The following is a 13,455-nucleotide window of genomic DNA, read 5'->3' on the forward strand; positions in this document are numbered from 1 at the left end:
GCAATTATTTTTAACAACCTGCCTGTCAGTTCTGATAGTCTACTGTTCTTCTGTTACATTTTCAATTCCCTGGATTTCTTAAACTTAGCAAACATATCTATTTTATATTCTGAATCTGATAATTCTAGTATCTGCAGTCTTTGTGGACTACTCTGCAGTGTGTTGTATGTGCTAACTCTTGCCTTCCTCATGGTGACTTATTCTTTATTGGTGATTTTTTTTAAGATTTTATTTATTTGAGAGAGAGAGCACAAGCAGGGGAAAGCATAAGCAGGGGAGAGGGAGAAGCAGACTTCCCATGGAGCAAGGAGCCCGATGTAGGGCTGGATTCCAGGACCCTGGGATCATGACCTGAGCTGAAGGCAGCCACTTAACCGACTGAGTCACCCAGGCACCTTATTGATGATCTTTTATGTTTGTGTTGCTTGGAACTTTGGAACTTTTTCTGTTTGTTTGTTTGTTTTTAAGGTTGAGTTTAAAGGACGTTCTTCTAGAAAGATTTCTTTTTCCTTCTGTCAGGGATTTAGGGGCATTAGAACAGGGAACACTTTCAATTAAATTTTCAGCTGAAGTTTTTTTGGGTCATCCGGGCAGTGTAAATTCCAGTCTCAAGTGTGAATAAATACAACTTAGTGATTAGGAATTCCCCGGAGAAACTTCTCATTTCTCTTCCATCCACAGTCAAGGCTGAGACAGGCAAGATTCTTTCTGCAAAGCTGGGTATTTCCTGGTGTACCCACTGTTGACATTACCTGTCGAGAGTCCTAACTCTGTACCTGAGTCTCTAATTCAGCCCCCCTCCCTGCCCTGGCACCACACATTACCTCCTTCCCCACACAGCCTTGTGGGCATGCCTTGTGTAGATGCCCAGCTCTAGGCATCAGGAATTATTGGACGACCTCAGAGCAGACACTATTTCAGACTCTCACCCTTGTGGAACCTGCTTCATTGTTCCCTGTCTCTGAGTTCCCCCCCTGCCGCCTTAGTTCTATGTCCGCCGTGATTTTAAAAATGGTTTAAATATTTTATTCATCACTCCAAAGTGTTCTCTCCTGGGAGAAGTTTTCTGCATATTTACTATGCTAAGAAGAATAGAGGGAAGTCCCTATTGTGATTTTTAATAAAAATTGATTAATAAAGTATCTGAAATGTGGAACACAAGTTTTACTTTTTTGCTGTATCTATATCTGCAAATAGATATACCAGCACCCTGTTCCTAAATTATTATGTTAATGACTTATTAGCAGCAACTACTCCCTAGACTACCCACTCTCTAAAGATAGTTATGGGTTACAGTATTCACTTAAAAATAGCCTGTTTAAAATACGGCTTCTGTTCATGTGTGGTTGTGATGGGGAGGGTGCTCTGCAGCCAGAAAATGCGCACGTATATTTAATGGCTCAGTATGGATGCGTTCTGTGGTGACGGCTCACACGCTGTACATCCTCAAATCTTGGAAATAATTTTCGCCTCATTGGAAGTCAGTGATGCTTATAGTATTAAGTATAATACTGAATAGTTACCTTGCTATGGTAGAAAGTGCATGAGTTCTGAAATCAGAGGCCTCGGTTTGAATCCCAGAAAGTGATGGAGGACGCATAATGAAGGCATGTTTATGTAAGACATTGCCAAAGTGTAAAGCATCTTCCAAATGTTAATTTCCAGAACCAGTCTAGAGCCAGGGACATGGTAAGCACCCCATGGTCGTTCACTGAAAGAATGAACTAAGGATTACTACCCTCTCTGGTACCTTCAGACTTTTCTAAAGAAAGTGAGCCTCAGAGTAATAAAAAAGTGCTAATCATTTCTTTCACCACTAATGATCTCAATATAGTGACTATCTTAAGTCCTAGGAAATATGGTAATTAAGAGGGCGGTATATTAAAACTGTAACACATTTTTAGGAGCAGCCGTGACGGGCTTGTGAAACACACTCACCGCCATTGCCTGGGGGCTGTTGGGGCAGGCATCCAGGAGCTCCCGTGGAGGGTTTAAAGGCTTGAGGTAACGGGTGACAAAGACGGTTTTCCCACTGATGTCAGTCACCGTTGTGAGGCACTGGCGGTGTGGAAACTTTAAGGCACATTCGGTTTGAAACTTCTCTGTTGCTTGAAGCAATTTCTCATCTTCCTGAGAATCAAACTTCAAAAACAAAGACTCCATGGAGTTTACATCTGATTACAGGAGACACAGAACGCGTTGCGATCCCACAGTCGACATGAACTAAACATGCGCTTCAGGAACTATGATTAAGTGACCCCTTACGCTATTGCCTTGCCCTGGAGTCCCAGGGCTTTATTTAATTATATTTATAATCTAAAGATTAGATGGATTCATTAAATACTTAAAATGTATTGAACAGGATTGAAAGAAAGCAGTCAACAGGCAAGCAGCCCTATGGAAAACTATAACCACCTATATAGAAAGTAAAGTATAATGTACTAATTCTGATTGATGAGCCCAAGCAGTAGTTTTATGTGTATTTTGACATTGGTTTTAGAGGGGGGAGGGGCCCAGAAATCTAACATCTCAAAGGCAAAGCTTGAGCAACTCATGTTAAATGCATAACAACAAATTGACAGATACATGTTGATATGTTAAGTTTTAAATCCATGATCAATGTAATACATAATAGTAATGGGTCTCAAGCAAAAAGGAAACAGAACTAGAAAGATCAAATGTATTATATTTATTTTAAGCAGTTCTCTGATCCAAGATGAGCTACCAATTCCCAAGCTTCTGATAGTAACTCAAAGCAGATGAAACAGAACAATTTTCATTTGCCTTTAGACACATGTTGTAATTTTTTTCCCTAAAGCTATTGCTAAAAAAAAATAGTTTGAAAAAAGCAGATATTTAAATGTTTTTACAAGAATTTTATTGCTTAGTATAAAAATATACATATGGTTGCTTACATTTCAAAGGGTTTCAAGATAAACTCAAATAAAATTTTATTAGAAAAATTAACTGTTAAGTAGAATTTAGATTCTAGGCAGTGCCTGAAAATGTGTTTGTTTTGAGAAGGGAAGTGCACCCAACTATCCTTCTCATACTCTGCTTTATTTATTTATTTTTTTAGCATTTAAAATCACTGATAAGTTTACTCTGTCTCCCCCTATAGAGTAAGATTCCTAGAATCGGGGATTTTGTTTTGCTCTTGTTTTTTTATCTCCAGTACCAATACCACCTGGCACGTAGTACACATAGTAAGTGTTTAACAAATATTGTTGAGTGAATGAACAGGTGCACAGAAAACATCCCCTTACTTTTTTATGACTTCAGATAGAATCTAGACTATCCCAGCTGTTCTTGACTTCTGTTTCATTGGAGCTGGACTGTGGCTCCTGTTTCTAATTCGATTGCTGTACCCTGAGGATGGGGGTAGTGGTTGTGGGGATTAAGTAGGATGGAGGCACTTCCGGAAGCCTCCCACATACTCCCATGGGATGTCCCTGACATCTGAAACTGAACATCATCGTCATCTGCATCATCACTGTAACCACCTACCGCTCAGCATACCGCCGCCCCACGGTAGCTGCCTGACAGATGTTAGGACAGAGATATAAATAAATGGAAATGGTAAGCTCTGAAGACTTGTTTGGTATAGGTGTGTCACAGACTCCTGGGATAGAACTGTCACCCCAGAAATAATTGTAACTTTAGAAAGACAGAGAATCATGCAACAAAAGTGCTATGAAACAAAGCACCCAGTGAATTCATCCCTATGTTCTTTACACTCATTTATTTACTTACTTATCCAGTTATTTGCTGAGAGTCTGAAAGGTACCAGGTGCTGTGGATAAATGAGTATGAAACAGTGCCCTAAGCAACTTCTAGCCTAGAGGAAAACACTAACAAGCAGTCAGGCACTTGAACTACTTGACCAGAGATTCTATGGAGATAAACACAGGGTGCCAGGGGAGCACTTAAGAGGCAGCAATAGGCTTTGCCCAGAAAGAGCAACAAAAACCTTGAATCAGTCCTGACTATTGGCCTTCCAGGTTGAAGAAACTATGTCTAAAATGTTTTCTACCACTTGGACCTGGATGTGCAGTTGTGTATCTTGACTACGTACCTAGTGCTTCATGAGAGCAGGGCCCATGCTTGAATCATCTTGTGTTCCTCTCTGCCCCGAGCATACACAAGGTAAGCATTTGAATAAGTATCTACTAATGGTCATTGATACTTGCTTAGGTCACCAGGATGCCATTCCATGGAGCGAAACAGTGATTTGCGGAGGAGTATGCCATCTTGGTAATCTAAGAAGTGCCAAGGGAAAGCTAAATACTAGAAGAATTTGGGTTGTTTATTACAAAACAAATTAAGGGCTAACTGACAAATTCGCAGTTTGATTCAACACAAAATGTGGAAGATTCTTAACTGGTTCAATTTTTTTTTTTTTTTTTTTTTTTTACCTCTAGGTTAGTGTCAGTATTTACAGAAAATCAAATGGGTTCAAAACCTCTCTTTGGACACACTGTGACAGCTCTCCTAATCAGAAATCATTGTCACAGCCGCGCTGTCTCTGTGAGAAGCAGCTCATGGATTTTATAGGCTTGAAAACAGTGGAGATGGTGCCCAGCATGCAGGCTACATTCACACCTATGACTTCCTACATTCACAGCTAACTAAGAATCTCTCTGGCAAAATGAAATGGGCCGAAAGACAGAGCTGGACATTCTTCATGGAACTTCCAACATCTGCTGTAGCTCATCGCCAAGGGATCGCACATACACCAGGACCCATCAGCTTCCATGAAGTGGCAGGGGACGGAAAGCAGCTAAGTAAAAGCCTAATAACTACCAACGGATGTAAGACAAAATACCTGGTATACCTTTTTAAGCATGTCACTCATCTATCAGAGGCAAGAAAGAAAAAAAGAAATGAGAGGAAGACTTTATTAACAGAAATAATCTATTTTTAAAAACTTAACTTTTCTCAAAACAACGTAAAGCAGTTATAGGAAGAGTGTCAGGAGTCGCTACTGATTCTTGCGAAAATTCCATGAGTAAATCCCTTAAAAAGTCAGGGAATGGTTCCCCATGGGATAATGATGGAGGGAAGACTCTGATTTGCTAATTCTGGAAGTTGCTGATAAGCAGAAAACCAATTCCAGGTTGTGGGCTCTATGCTCTTAGGGTGAGAGCTTGTCTCTCCTGAATCATCTGCAGGGGACTCACCCAGCAGTGTTTTCTGCCACTGTGTTTAGGACATCAGGGTGTTGTTGATCCACATGCTTCCTCATCAAATAGCAGCAAAGAACCTGCCCTCCAAAGGGGTTTCTTAAGCCTCCTTTCAAGAGGCCTGAGGGAGATGCTCCACACACAGCGGAGCAGCAAGGGACAGCCCTGTCACCTGGCTGTAGGCAGGGCAGGCTGCGGACCTGGGGCTGGGCTTCAGGGCCCGAGGGGTGGGGGGCAGTGCCAGGTGCTAAGGCGGCTCTGGGCTCTGGGTTTCAACCCTTTGGCCGCGGTCGCAGACTGCTTTCACATGCTTTGGAAGCTCACCTCCAGATGGAGTGCTTTTCCTTCGTGAAGAAGACATAGAAATAGCAAAACCATCTTTTGTCTGGGAGCATTCTTCTGTATCAACATGCTTGTTGGCTTTCTCTTGAGTTTATACATGAAGGAAGAACATTCAGCATACATGTTTCACTCCTAGAAATATGCTGAAGCGCATGTATTCTGCCATGTTTTCTAGAGAACAGATTTGTCACAGCGTTTGTGACAAAGGCCAGCATGTGAGATTAATTTGAATTTCAGTAGATTTATTTTTTCCAATAATCCTTGCAAAGGGGAATAGGGATAGTATTTTTCTCTGTGAACCAAACTGTAATACTGAAACAGAAACAGAGGAATGTGCTCATTTTTTTTTCCATCTCCATCTGAGTCTTAATTACAAAGCTAAGATGGATAAACTAAAGAGTCAGCAGGAGAATCCGCGTCTAGCATAGTAGGTGACAAGCTGGGTTTACACATGAACGTAAGCTCCGTGGGATTTTTCTCTGCTTTTCTAGGCTGCTGTATCCCCAGTGCCTGAGAAATGCCTGTCACACAGAAGATGCTCAGTAAATATTTATTGAATATATAAGGTTTCGAGTCAGACAGACTTGTTAGCTCTGCATTTACTGTCTGGGTGAACTGGAAGGTTGAGCCTTGGTTTCCTCCTGTCTCAGTTGCAGACCCACCGTACAATACCACTGTGAGTATTAAGAGAGAACAGGTGTGGGTGCCTGGGTGGCTCAGTTGGTTAAGCGACTGCCGTCGGCTCAGGTCATGATCCTGGAGTCCCTGGATCAAGTCCTGCATCGGGCTCCCTGCTCTGCGGGGAGTCTGCTTCTCCCTCTGACCCTCCCCCCTCTCATGTGCTCTCTCTCTCTCTCATTCTGTCTCAAATAAATAAATGAAATCTTTAAAAAAAAAAAAAAAGAGAGAGAGAGAACAGGTGTGCTGAGGACCGAGTAAGAACTCAGTACGTGGTGGCGGGTGTGATGGCATTAGTTTATGGTGTGAAGAGGTCATGATCAGTACTTTCCCCCCAAACCAGTGAGGGTGGTGCCCGTTAAGGCTGCATGAGCATGTTACATTAAGGAGGTGTCTCCTGGCTATAAGGGTTGGGAAACAGTTGCTAACAAAACTACGTTCTGGAAACTCTTTGTTGTAGAGCTGTTCAGAGTTAGAGCACTTGTGCAGATATTTGTTTCTGTCTGAAGGCACTGAAATGAGGTGACCCCTGGAGGTCTAGCCTTACGATCCTATAAATTGATTCAATGCGCAGCCCAACCAGGGACGTGAGGTCACAGGTGGAGGTGTATTTCAGCATGCTTGCCAATAAACATCAAGATAAAACAGCAGTCTGCTTTTTTTCTTCCATTAAGAAAATTCTTCTAAACCTGGCGCATGTTTATGTTTGTCTTGCTTGGCCTGAAAGTTTAAGTTGTGGATCAACCTAAGTATCGGCTCAATGGAAGTACCAGTCTCCAATCACCCCTTCCTTCTGTCCAGACTCTAAGAGTGGTGAGTGGACAGTGTCAGGAGCCCTCTGCCTGCACCACGCAGTCTGCGTTTATAAAAGCACAGCCCAGCAAGCATAGTGGTGTCTCATCAGCATCAGACATGCGATGCTCAAGTGGGGGCAGGGTTACCTTTTCTTGAACAGACTCCCCGGGAACCAGCTGAGGCTCGATGGTAATGAACAGGGTGATGTAGGAGCCTTCACTCAGGCTTCGCACCGAGTCAAAACTCCGCTCGATAATCAGGTTTCGCTCCTTACTGTAGCCCAGAAGAACAGGGGGAATGTCTATTTTAAACGTCCCGTCAATCTGTGAAGAACATACGACTTGGTGAACATCCTGGTGGTTTTCCAGTGAAAGTTCAAAGGTAAGTGTCAGCCCCTCACCATCTGGTGAATCCAATAAAGACTGCTCGGACTGGCATTCAAGGCTCCCCCCTCTTTCTGGGCGTGTCTCCCTGAGCTCTCACGGGAAGGGCTCTCTACTTCCCTGCCTCTGCGAAGTTCTGCAGAGCGTCTCTCAGCTCTGCAGGTTGACCATGACAGCAGGTCACCTGGGTTCAAATCCTGGATCATACTCCGGGTGCCTCAGCTCGTGCATTTATAAAGAGACAATAACAGGACCTACTTGTAGGGTAGTTCCGGGTGCTGGATGAATAGATGTCAGACACCCAGAAAAATGCCTGGCGTATGCTCAGCGCTCAGTATGGATGGGCCAGCAGCCTTTCCGCCTTTTCTGGAATGCCCCCGAGTTTCATCCCCCCTTGCGGAGTATCAGTCATTATTTCCAGGTTCGGGTCGGATGTCATCTCCTTCGTGAATTATTTTGTTATCTCCAGCAGCCTCACACAGAGTGTGTGTCTTCCGCTTGTTACCATGACCCACTCTGCCCCGCTTTGTAGTCGTGTGCCTGTTCATCACTTTGTTCTGGAGACCTGATTTCTCTCTGTGAACAGATCTGCGTATCACCCCCGTTTCTACCACCCTTCTCCGGCGTAGAGCAGCGTTTTGTTTACACAGCAGGCGCTCAGGACCTGCGGGTCTAAGGCAGTACGAGCCACTTATATGAAATGACCTGACTTCTGCAGAGGTTCCAAAAGACAGGACTTTCCACTCTTGTGTAGTCAACACAACAATAAGTTTATAAAAGACTGTTTAGTGCCACACAACTTTTCAGGGCCGGAATTTGAAATTCACACGCTTACAGAGAATCTGATTTTCATTTCGGTCTTCAGTGGCCTTTATGTCTCAGGAGAAATACAGAAAGAAGTTAAACTTTCAGTGACTGCGCCTTCTAGGGAGGAATTACGTGAGCTATTGTTTATTTTCCTCCTTACATCGGTGCTTTGCCCCAGAGCCTGCACTGGGGGGCAGGTGAGGGGTTCAGGGAAAAGGATATAGAAACAGACCGCCTGGGTGGCTCAGTCGTTAAGCGTCTGCTTTCAGCTCAGGTCATGATCCCAGGGTCCTGGGATCGAGTCCCGCATCGGGCTTCCTGCTCAGTGGGGAGTCTGCTTCTCCCTCCTCCACCCCCCCTGCTTGTGCTCTTTCTCTCTCTCACAAATAAATAAATAAAATCTTAAAAAAAAAAAAAAAGGATACAGAAACAACGCCGTGAAACGTGCAGCTGAAACAGCCAGGCACATCTGATGTGGCAACTAGGCCGATGACCCAGAAAGGAGTGGGTGTTCTCTCCAGATAGCTGGAGTATCAGGATTTAAGACAGGGTTTCTCTGCCTGGGCACAGCTGGTCTTGGGGCCTGAGGACTGCCTGTGGTGGGGGCTGTCCTGTGCACCGTGGGGTCTGCAGCATCCCCAGCCTCCACCCACAAGACACCACTAGCTCCCATTCCACTTGTGACAACCAGCAGTGTCTCCAGACCCTGCCCAATGTCCCCTGCGGGTGCATGGAAGAGCACGAGTTTGGGAGTCAGACGAAACTTTTAAATGACAAATGTAATAAAATCATTCTCAAAAGTAATACTGAAATGTATAAACCCCAACGTTGAATAGTTCTCTCCGTTTACCAGTCTCACTCCCCAGGGATACGCAATGTGAGCATTGTGGGAAGTGGGTAAAAGCTGAATCCCACTCTGCTGTAAGCTTTGGGATTTGAGTAGTGACTTCACATCTCTAGGCTCTGTCTCTTCATCTGTAAAATGGGGACAATAAAGCCGACTGGGTTGTTGTGAGGTTTAACTGAGGTGACATACAAACTAGCTAGTAATGGCATGTCATATAGTTACTCCTACTGTTATTAGTGGGTCAGGATTCGACTTGTTATGTGTGACTTCAAACCAGGACCTACAAATAGGGAAGCACACAGATTACGGCATGGTTCAAGGAAGAAATTTATAACAAAGCTATGGCAAAGAGCTCAAATTCCCTGTTTCTAGAGGCACTCAAGCAGAGTATGGACATGACCACAATACAGGAGATTAATTTATCAAGAAGGGATTGGGAGTAATTACCTCTGAGTACCCTTCCAAATGTGAAATTCAGCAATGCCAAATAACATGGCAGTTTTGTTTACAAACTCGTGTGCTCTTAAACAAAAAAAAATTTTTTTCATTTAAGATCTATTTAAAGAGGAAAATGTAAATCTTTTGGCCAGCCCATAACGGAAGCTTCACCTGGAGACTGTCCCGAGAATTGCAATTCCAATTATCCTTAAGCTTCCAACCCATCCAAGCCTGGGTCTTGCTGCAGACTGTGGCCCGGGAGACACCTGGTCTGGGTGGTCATCACGTGTAGGATTAAATCGCTCCCTCTGTGGCTGTGGGAGATTAGCTACAGGCTTGTGGCTCAAAGCCTCCCGTTGCCATGGATTTAATACCAGGGTATTAAAGCCATTGCAGAATCTTTCACTGTCCCAGATTAGAGCTACTAAGTCATTCAAGAGTTGTTAACCTAATGGGTCCCCTTAAGCAAAATCACTAAACTCTGAAGAAGGGTGTCTTAGTTGAACAGGTCTCCACTAACCGTTTCCCGTGTCTGAAATGGGGAGCACTCTAGAAGCATTAATAGAATGCACGTGATTAAATGGGCCGTCACTGTGCTGACTGTTCCCTTCAAGTTACTTTCAGGCATCCATCCACTCCACTTTGGTCGTTTTGACACGTTTCCGCTCCGTCTCACCATCTGCTTCACTTCTACTTAAATGTTAGAAAAATTCTCAGACTGGAACTGTCCTCCATTAACTCCTGACTCTAAGGCAGATGGATGTTTTACAAGCCACGCAAATATGACCCAAGATCAATGGCTTTTTCTCTTGCTGACGGCGGCTCGCACATAGGTTCTCTCAGTGGGGAGGGTACGGGAGCAGTGGACGCAGCCGTTCCCGAGCCCCACGGAATTCGGACGTCGGATGCTTACCTTGGCTTGGAAGTAAATGGTGCTAAATGGGATTTTCACGCTTCCCAACCAGTGTCTCTCAATATGGGTGTGGATTCCCCTTCCTCTTTCACGGTCATCCTGCAGGGGGTGGGAAGTGGTAATTGTTGAGCAACGTGGGCCACTCATGTAATTAACCGGCCCCGGGAAAACGGCCGGGCTGTAGCCGGAAGCCCGCGGGGTAGGTTAGACAGACCTACGGCCCATTCTGGTTCAGACACTTCATCGTTTTGTGGCCCTGGGAAGGTCACTCAATCCCTTTGCACCTCAGTTTCCCCTTCACTAAACTGGAGATTTTACAATCTCCTTCACAGGGTTGTTCTAGAATTAAAACCACATATGTAACCCACCCAGTGCAGTTATCGAAAATCAAAAAGCTAGTTCTCTTCCTCCCTTCTCCCTTCCCTGCTCACACATGTCAGGTCTGAAACATGTCAAGCAGCACAAAGACAGAATGTGTTAGGGACTTACAGTGGGTAGAGGACGTGAACATGGGTGCAGACGCCTTCCTCCAAACTGTGAGCTTACCTCTAGGACGTCGTTCAGCACTTCATCAAAAATGTTAATGAACACATCGTCTCTCACTGACTGCAAACTGGTGGTGCTGTAATCCCCGTTGGGGGCCCTGCACATGGGCACATGTGACCAGGGACCATGACAAGGGGCAAGATAGAAACAATGAGCACTCAAATACCCAAATCTGAAAAATACTCAAATATGAGCATAGACATGAGGATTAAAAGCAGTGCTTTCATTTCAAATATTTACCTTTGTACTGAGACGCTTTAACATAATACCTATACTCAGGTGGAAGGGGCCCTAGACTGGAGGCTCCGTACAGACAGAAGCCCCGTCTGCTGGCTTGTCCTGCCGAGTCTCCCATCATCCCCTCAACCTGCATGGTGAGCTTTGCGAGGAGCCAGCTGGCCACAGCTGAGCTGGCTCGTGGACAGGCTACACTCAAGGGCTCTGGCTGACACTCATGCCGGTCAGTAAGCAGGTTTCCTAAGCAACTGGGCTTTAGAAGATGCGTCTCCAGCAGAGCACGCCCCAGTCTGAAACCTCCTGGTGTTATAAGGCTGCTGGAATGGTCCCTGCCTCCCACTCACTTTCCCACAGCTGACTAAGCAGAGCAGGGGTGAGTGAGGTTCATCTCCTGTAATATCACCTGCTCCGAGTCCAGCCCATACTGGGCTTTGCATGTATTTTGTTGAGCATCTGCCTTTATGTTTTCTCCTTCCATACACATAATGGTATGTGTCCCTCCCTTCTGACTGAACCAGCTCTAGTCCTTGCTCCGTCTCTAAGATACTAGGTGGCCTTATGCCAGTCACCTTCCATCTTTGGGTTTTCACTTCTTTTCTGTAAAAGTAGAGTGGTGCACTAGGTAATTTCTAAGGTTGTTTCAAGATCTGAAATAAGGAGTCTTTTAAATATCTAAAATCACTTAAAGTTTTAAATGCCTATGTAGTATTTCTGGTGAGGAAGAAAGCGTAATTATGGAAAGTAGGGAGTTACAGACTGGGGAGTTTACATGAAGCTTCCAGAGTCGGGGAGACGAGGAACAACGGAAAGCTGTGTAGGGACTGTGGGGTCCAGGGAATGGGAGTCTTGGGGCTGCAGGATGCCAGAGCCTGGGGAGGCATGGAGGTGTCCCAACAGTGAACCCGAGTTTCAAAAGTGGGATGTTTTCCCATTTTACTCTCGACTGGAGTCAGTTGTGAGACCAGAGGAGCAGCGTGGGACTCGGGGTCAGACTCTTGATCTTGTCCTGGCTCACGCTACAGAAACTTTCACCCCCGAGGCCCCATTTTATTCACATTTCTTCAAAATATCCTACAGTTCCCTAAAGAGGAAAATACGCTCACCTAAAAGGAAGTTCCAGTTCTTCATTCCAGCTGGGGTTTGGTCCTTCAGCTGTAGTTGTGTGGCAAATCGTTCGTTGAAAAGAAACTTCTACAAAAGGACGTACTAAAACCTTCAAGAGAAGAGCAAGGTGTTAGAGTCCATAACGGCTCGTTGAATTATTTTGTTCTGGGCAGAGGTAGAATATGTTGACTAAGTAGTGTGTTTCCAAAGAAAATGAAGCATTAAAGAGACGATACAGTTTCTGGGCAGTTCTGAAGGGGCAAGGATCTAAGCTGACATGCAGCATCCAGGTACGTCACCTGGCCGAGGGGGTAGTCTGCGCTGCGGGTGGGGCTGTGTGTGGTCGGGGAAGCAGCACGCTTCTCGCTGAAAGTCTGTGACGATCTTGATGGCTGCTGGAATTTGCTAGGAGGGAGAAATGCAGGACAGAAATTAGATACTCAGCAAGATGGCTTCTCCAAGGAGGTATGGCTCTGGAGACAGTGTGTTGACACTTCGGAAAGCTTTTAGTATGCTCGGGTCATCTCCATGACCTAGTGAGTAATAGAGCCACCCCAACTCCCACCCCTAGCCCTGTATGTCTGGCTGGAACAGAGAAAAGTATCCTCCCCCCACTCCCAGGGGGTGCCTGAGTGAGGAATCTGTCTTTCCCCCCACAAATGAGAGCCTCAGTCCCTCTCAGGTGGCAGAATCCTGAACTTCCTGGCCAGCCTGCCCTGTCTCCACCCAGGTCCCCTCCCATTGCATTCCTTGTCTTTGACCTTGTATTCTCCAACAACTGTGAGCTACATATCCCATGTAAGACCCCTCTCTCCAGGCCTGCCAAGCCTCCCTGGGAAAGAGATCCTCACAGATTCCTAGCTTGAATTAGGATCTATGGGTCTTGCCTTCTTTCCCTTTTGGGATTCTTCTTTTTTTTTAAGAAAGAGAGCATGCACGTGAACCAGGGTTGTGGGGGGCGGGCAGTGGGTAAGGGTGGAGGTAGAGGAGAGGGGGGCAAAGGGAGAGGGAGAAAGAGAATCTTAAGCAGGCTCCACGTCCAGCATGGAGCCGGATGCTGGGCTCGATCTCACGACCCTGAGATCATGACCCGAGCCGAAATCAAGAGTTGGATGCTTAACTGACTAAGCCACCCAGATGCCCCATCCCTTTTGGGATTCTTAAAAAAAGAAATGAAGATCA

At 45.2% G+C, this 13,455-nt stretch overlaps 1 protein-coding gene across 8 annotated transcripts in view; it reads right to left on the reverse strand.

Moving 5' to 3' along the window:
- Positions 1-13,455, reverse strand: part of CC2D2A (coiled-coil and C2 domain containing 2A) — a 134,489-nt gene that overhangs the window by 22,725 nt on the left and 98,309 nt on the right. For all 8 annotated transcript variants that reach the window (XR_004679296.1, XM_035005275.1, XM_035005273.1 and 5 more), the window contains 6 exons: positions 12,573-12,678; positions 12,273-12,382; positions 10,933-11,029; positions 10,387-10,485; positions 7,145-7,321; positions 1,939-2,142 (listed from right to left, as the gene is read on the reverse strand). Coding sequence is in view for 7 of the 8 variants with exons in the window: in XM_035005275.1 (XP_034861166.1) it covers positions 1,939-2,142; positions 7,145-7,321; positions 10,387-10,485; positions 10,933-11,029; positions 12,273-12,382; positions 12,573-12,678 (793 nt within the window). In the remaining variant the exon portion in view is untranslated. The remainder of the gene's footprint in view (positions 1-1,938; positions 2,143-7,144; positions 7,322-10,386; positions 10,486-10,932; positions 11,030-12,272; positions 12,383-12,572; positions 12,679-13,455) is intronic.

This window comes from Mirounga leonina, unplaced genomic scaffold (genome assembly GCF_011800145.1).
Source record: "Mirounga leonina isolate KUSES-001 unplaced genomic scaffold, KU_Mleo_1.0 Mir_129, whole genome shotgun sequence".
Lineage (NCBI taxonomy): Eukaryota > Metazoa > Chordata > Mammalia > Carnivora > Phocidae > Mirounga > Mirounga leonina.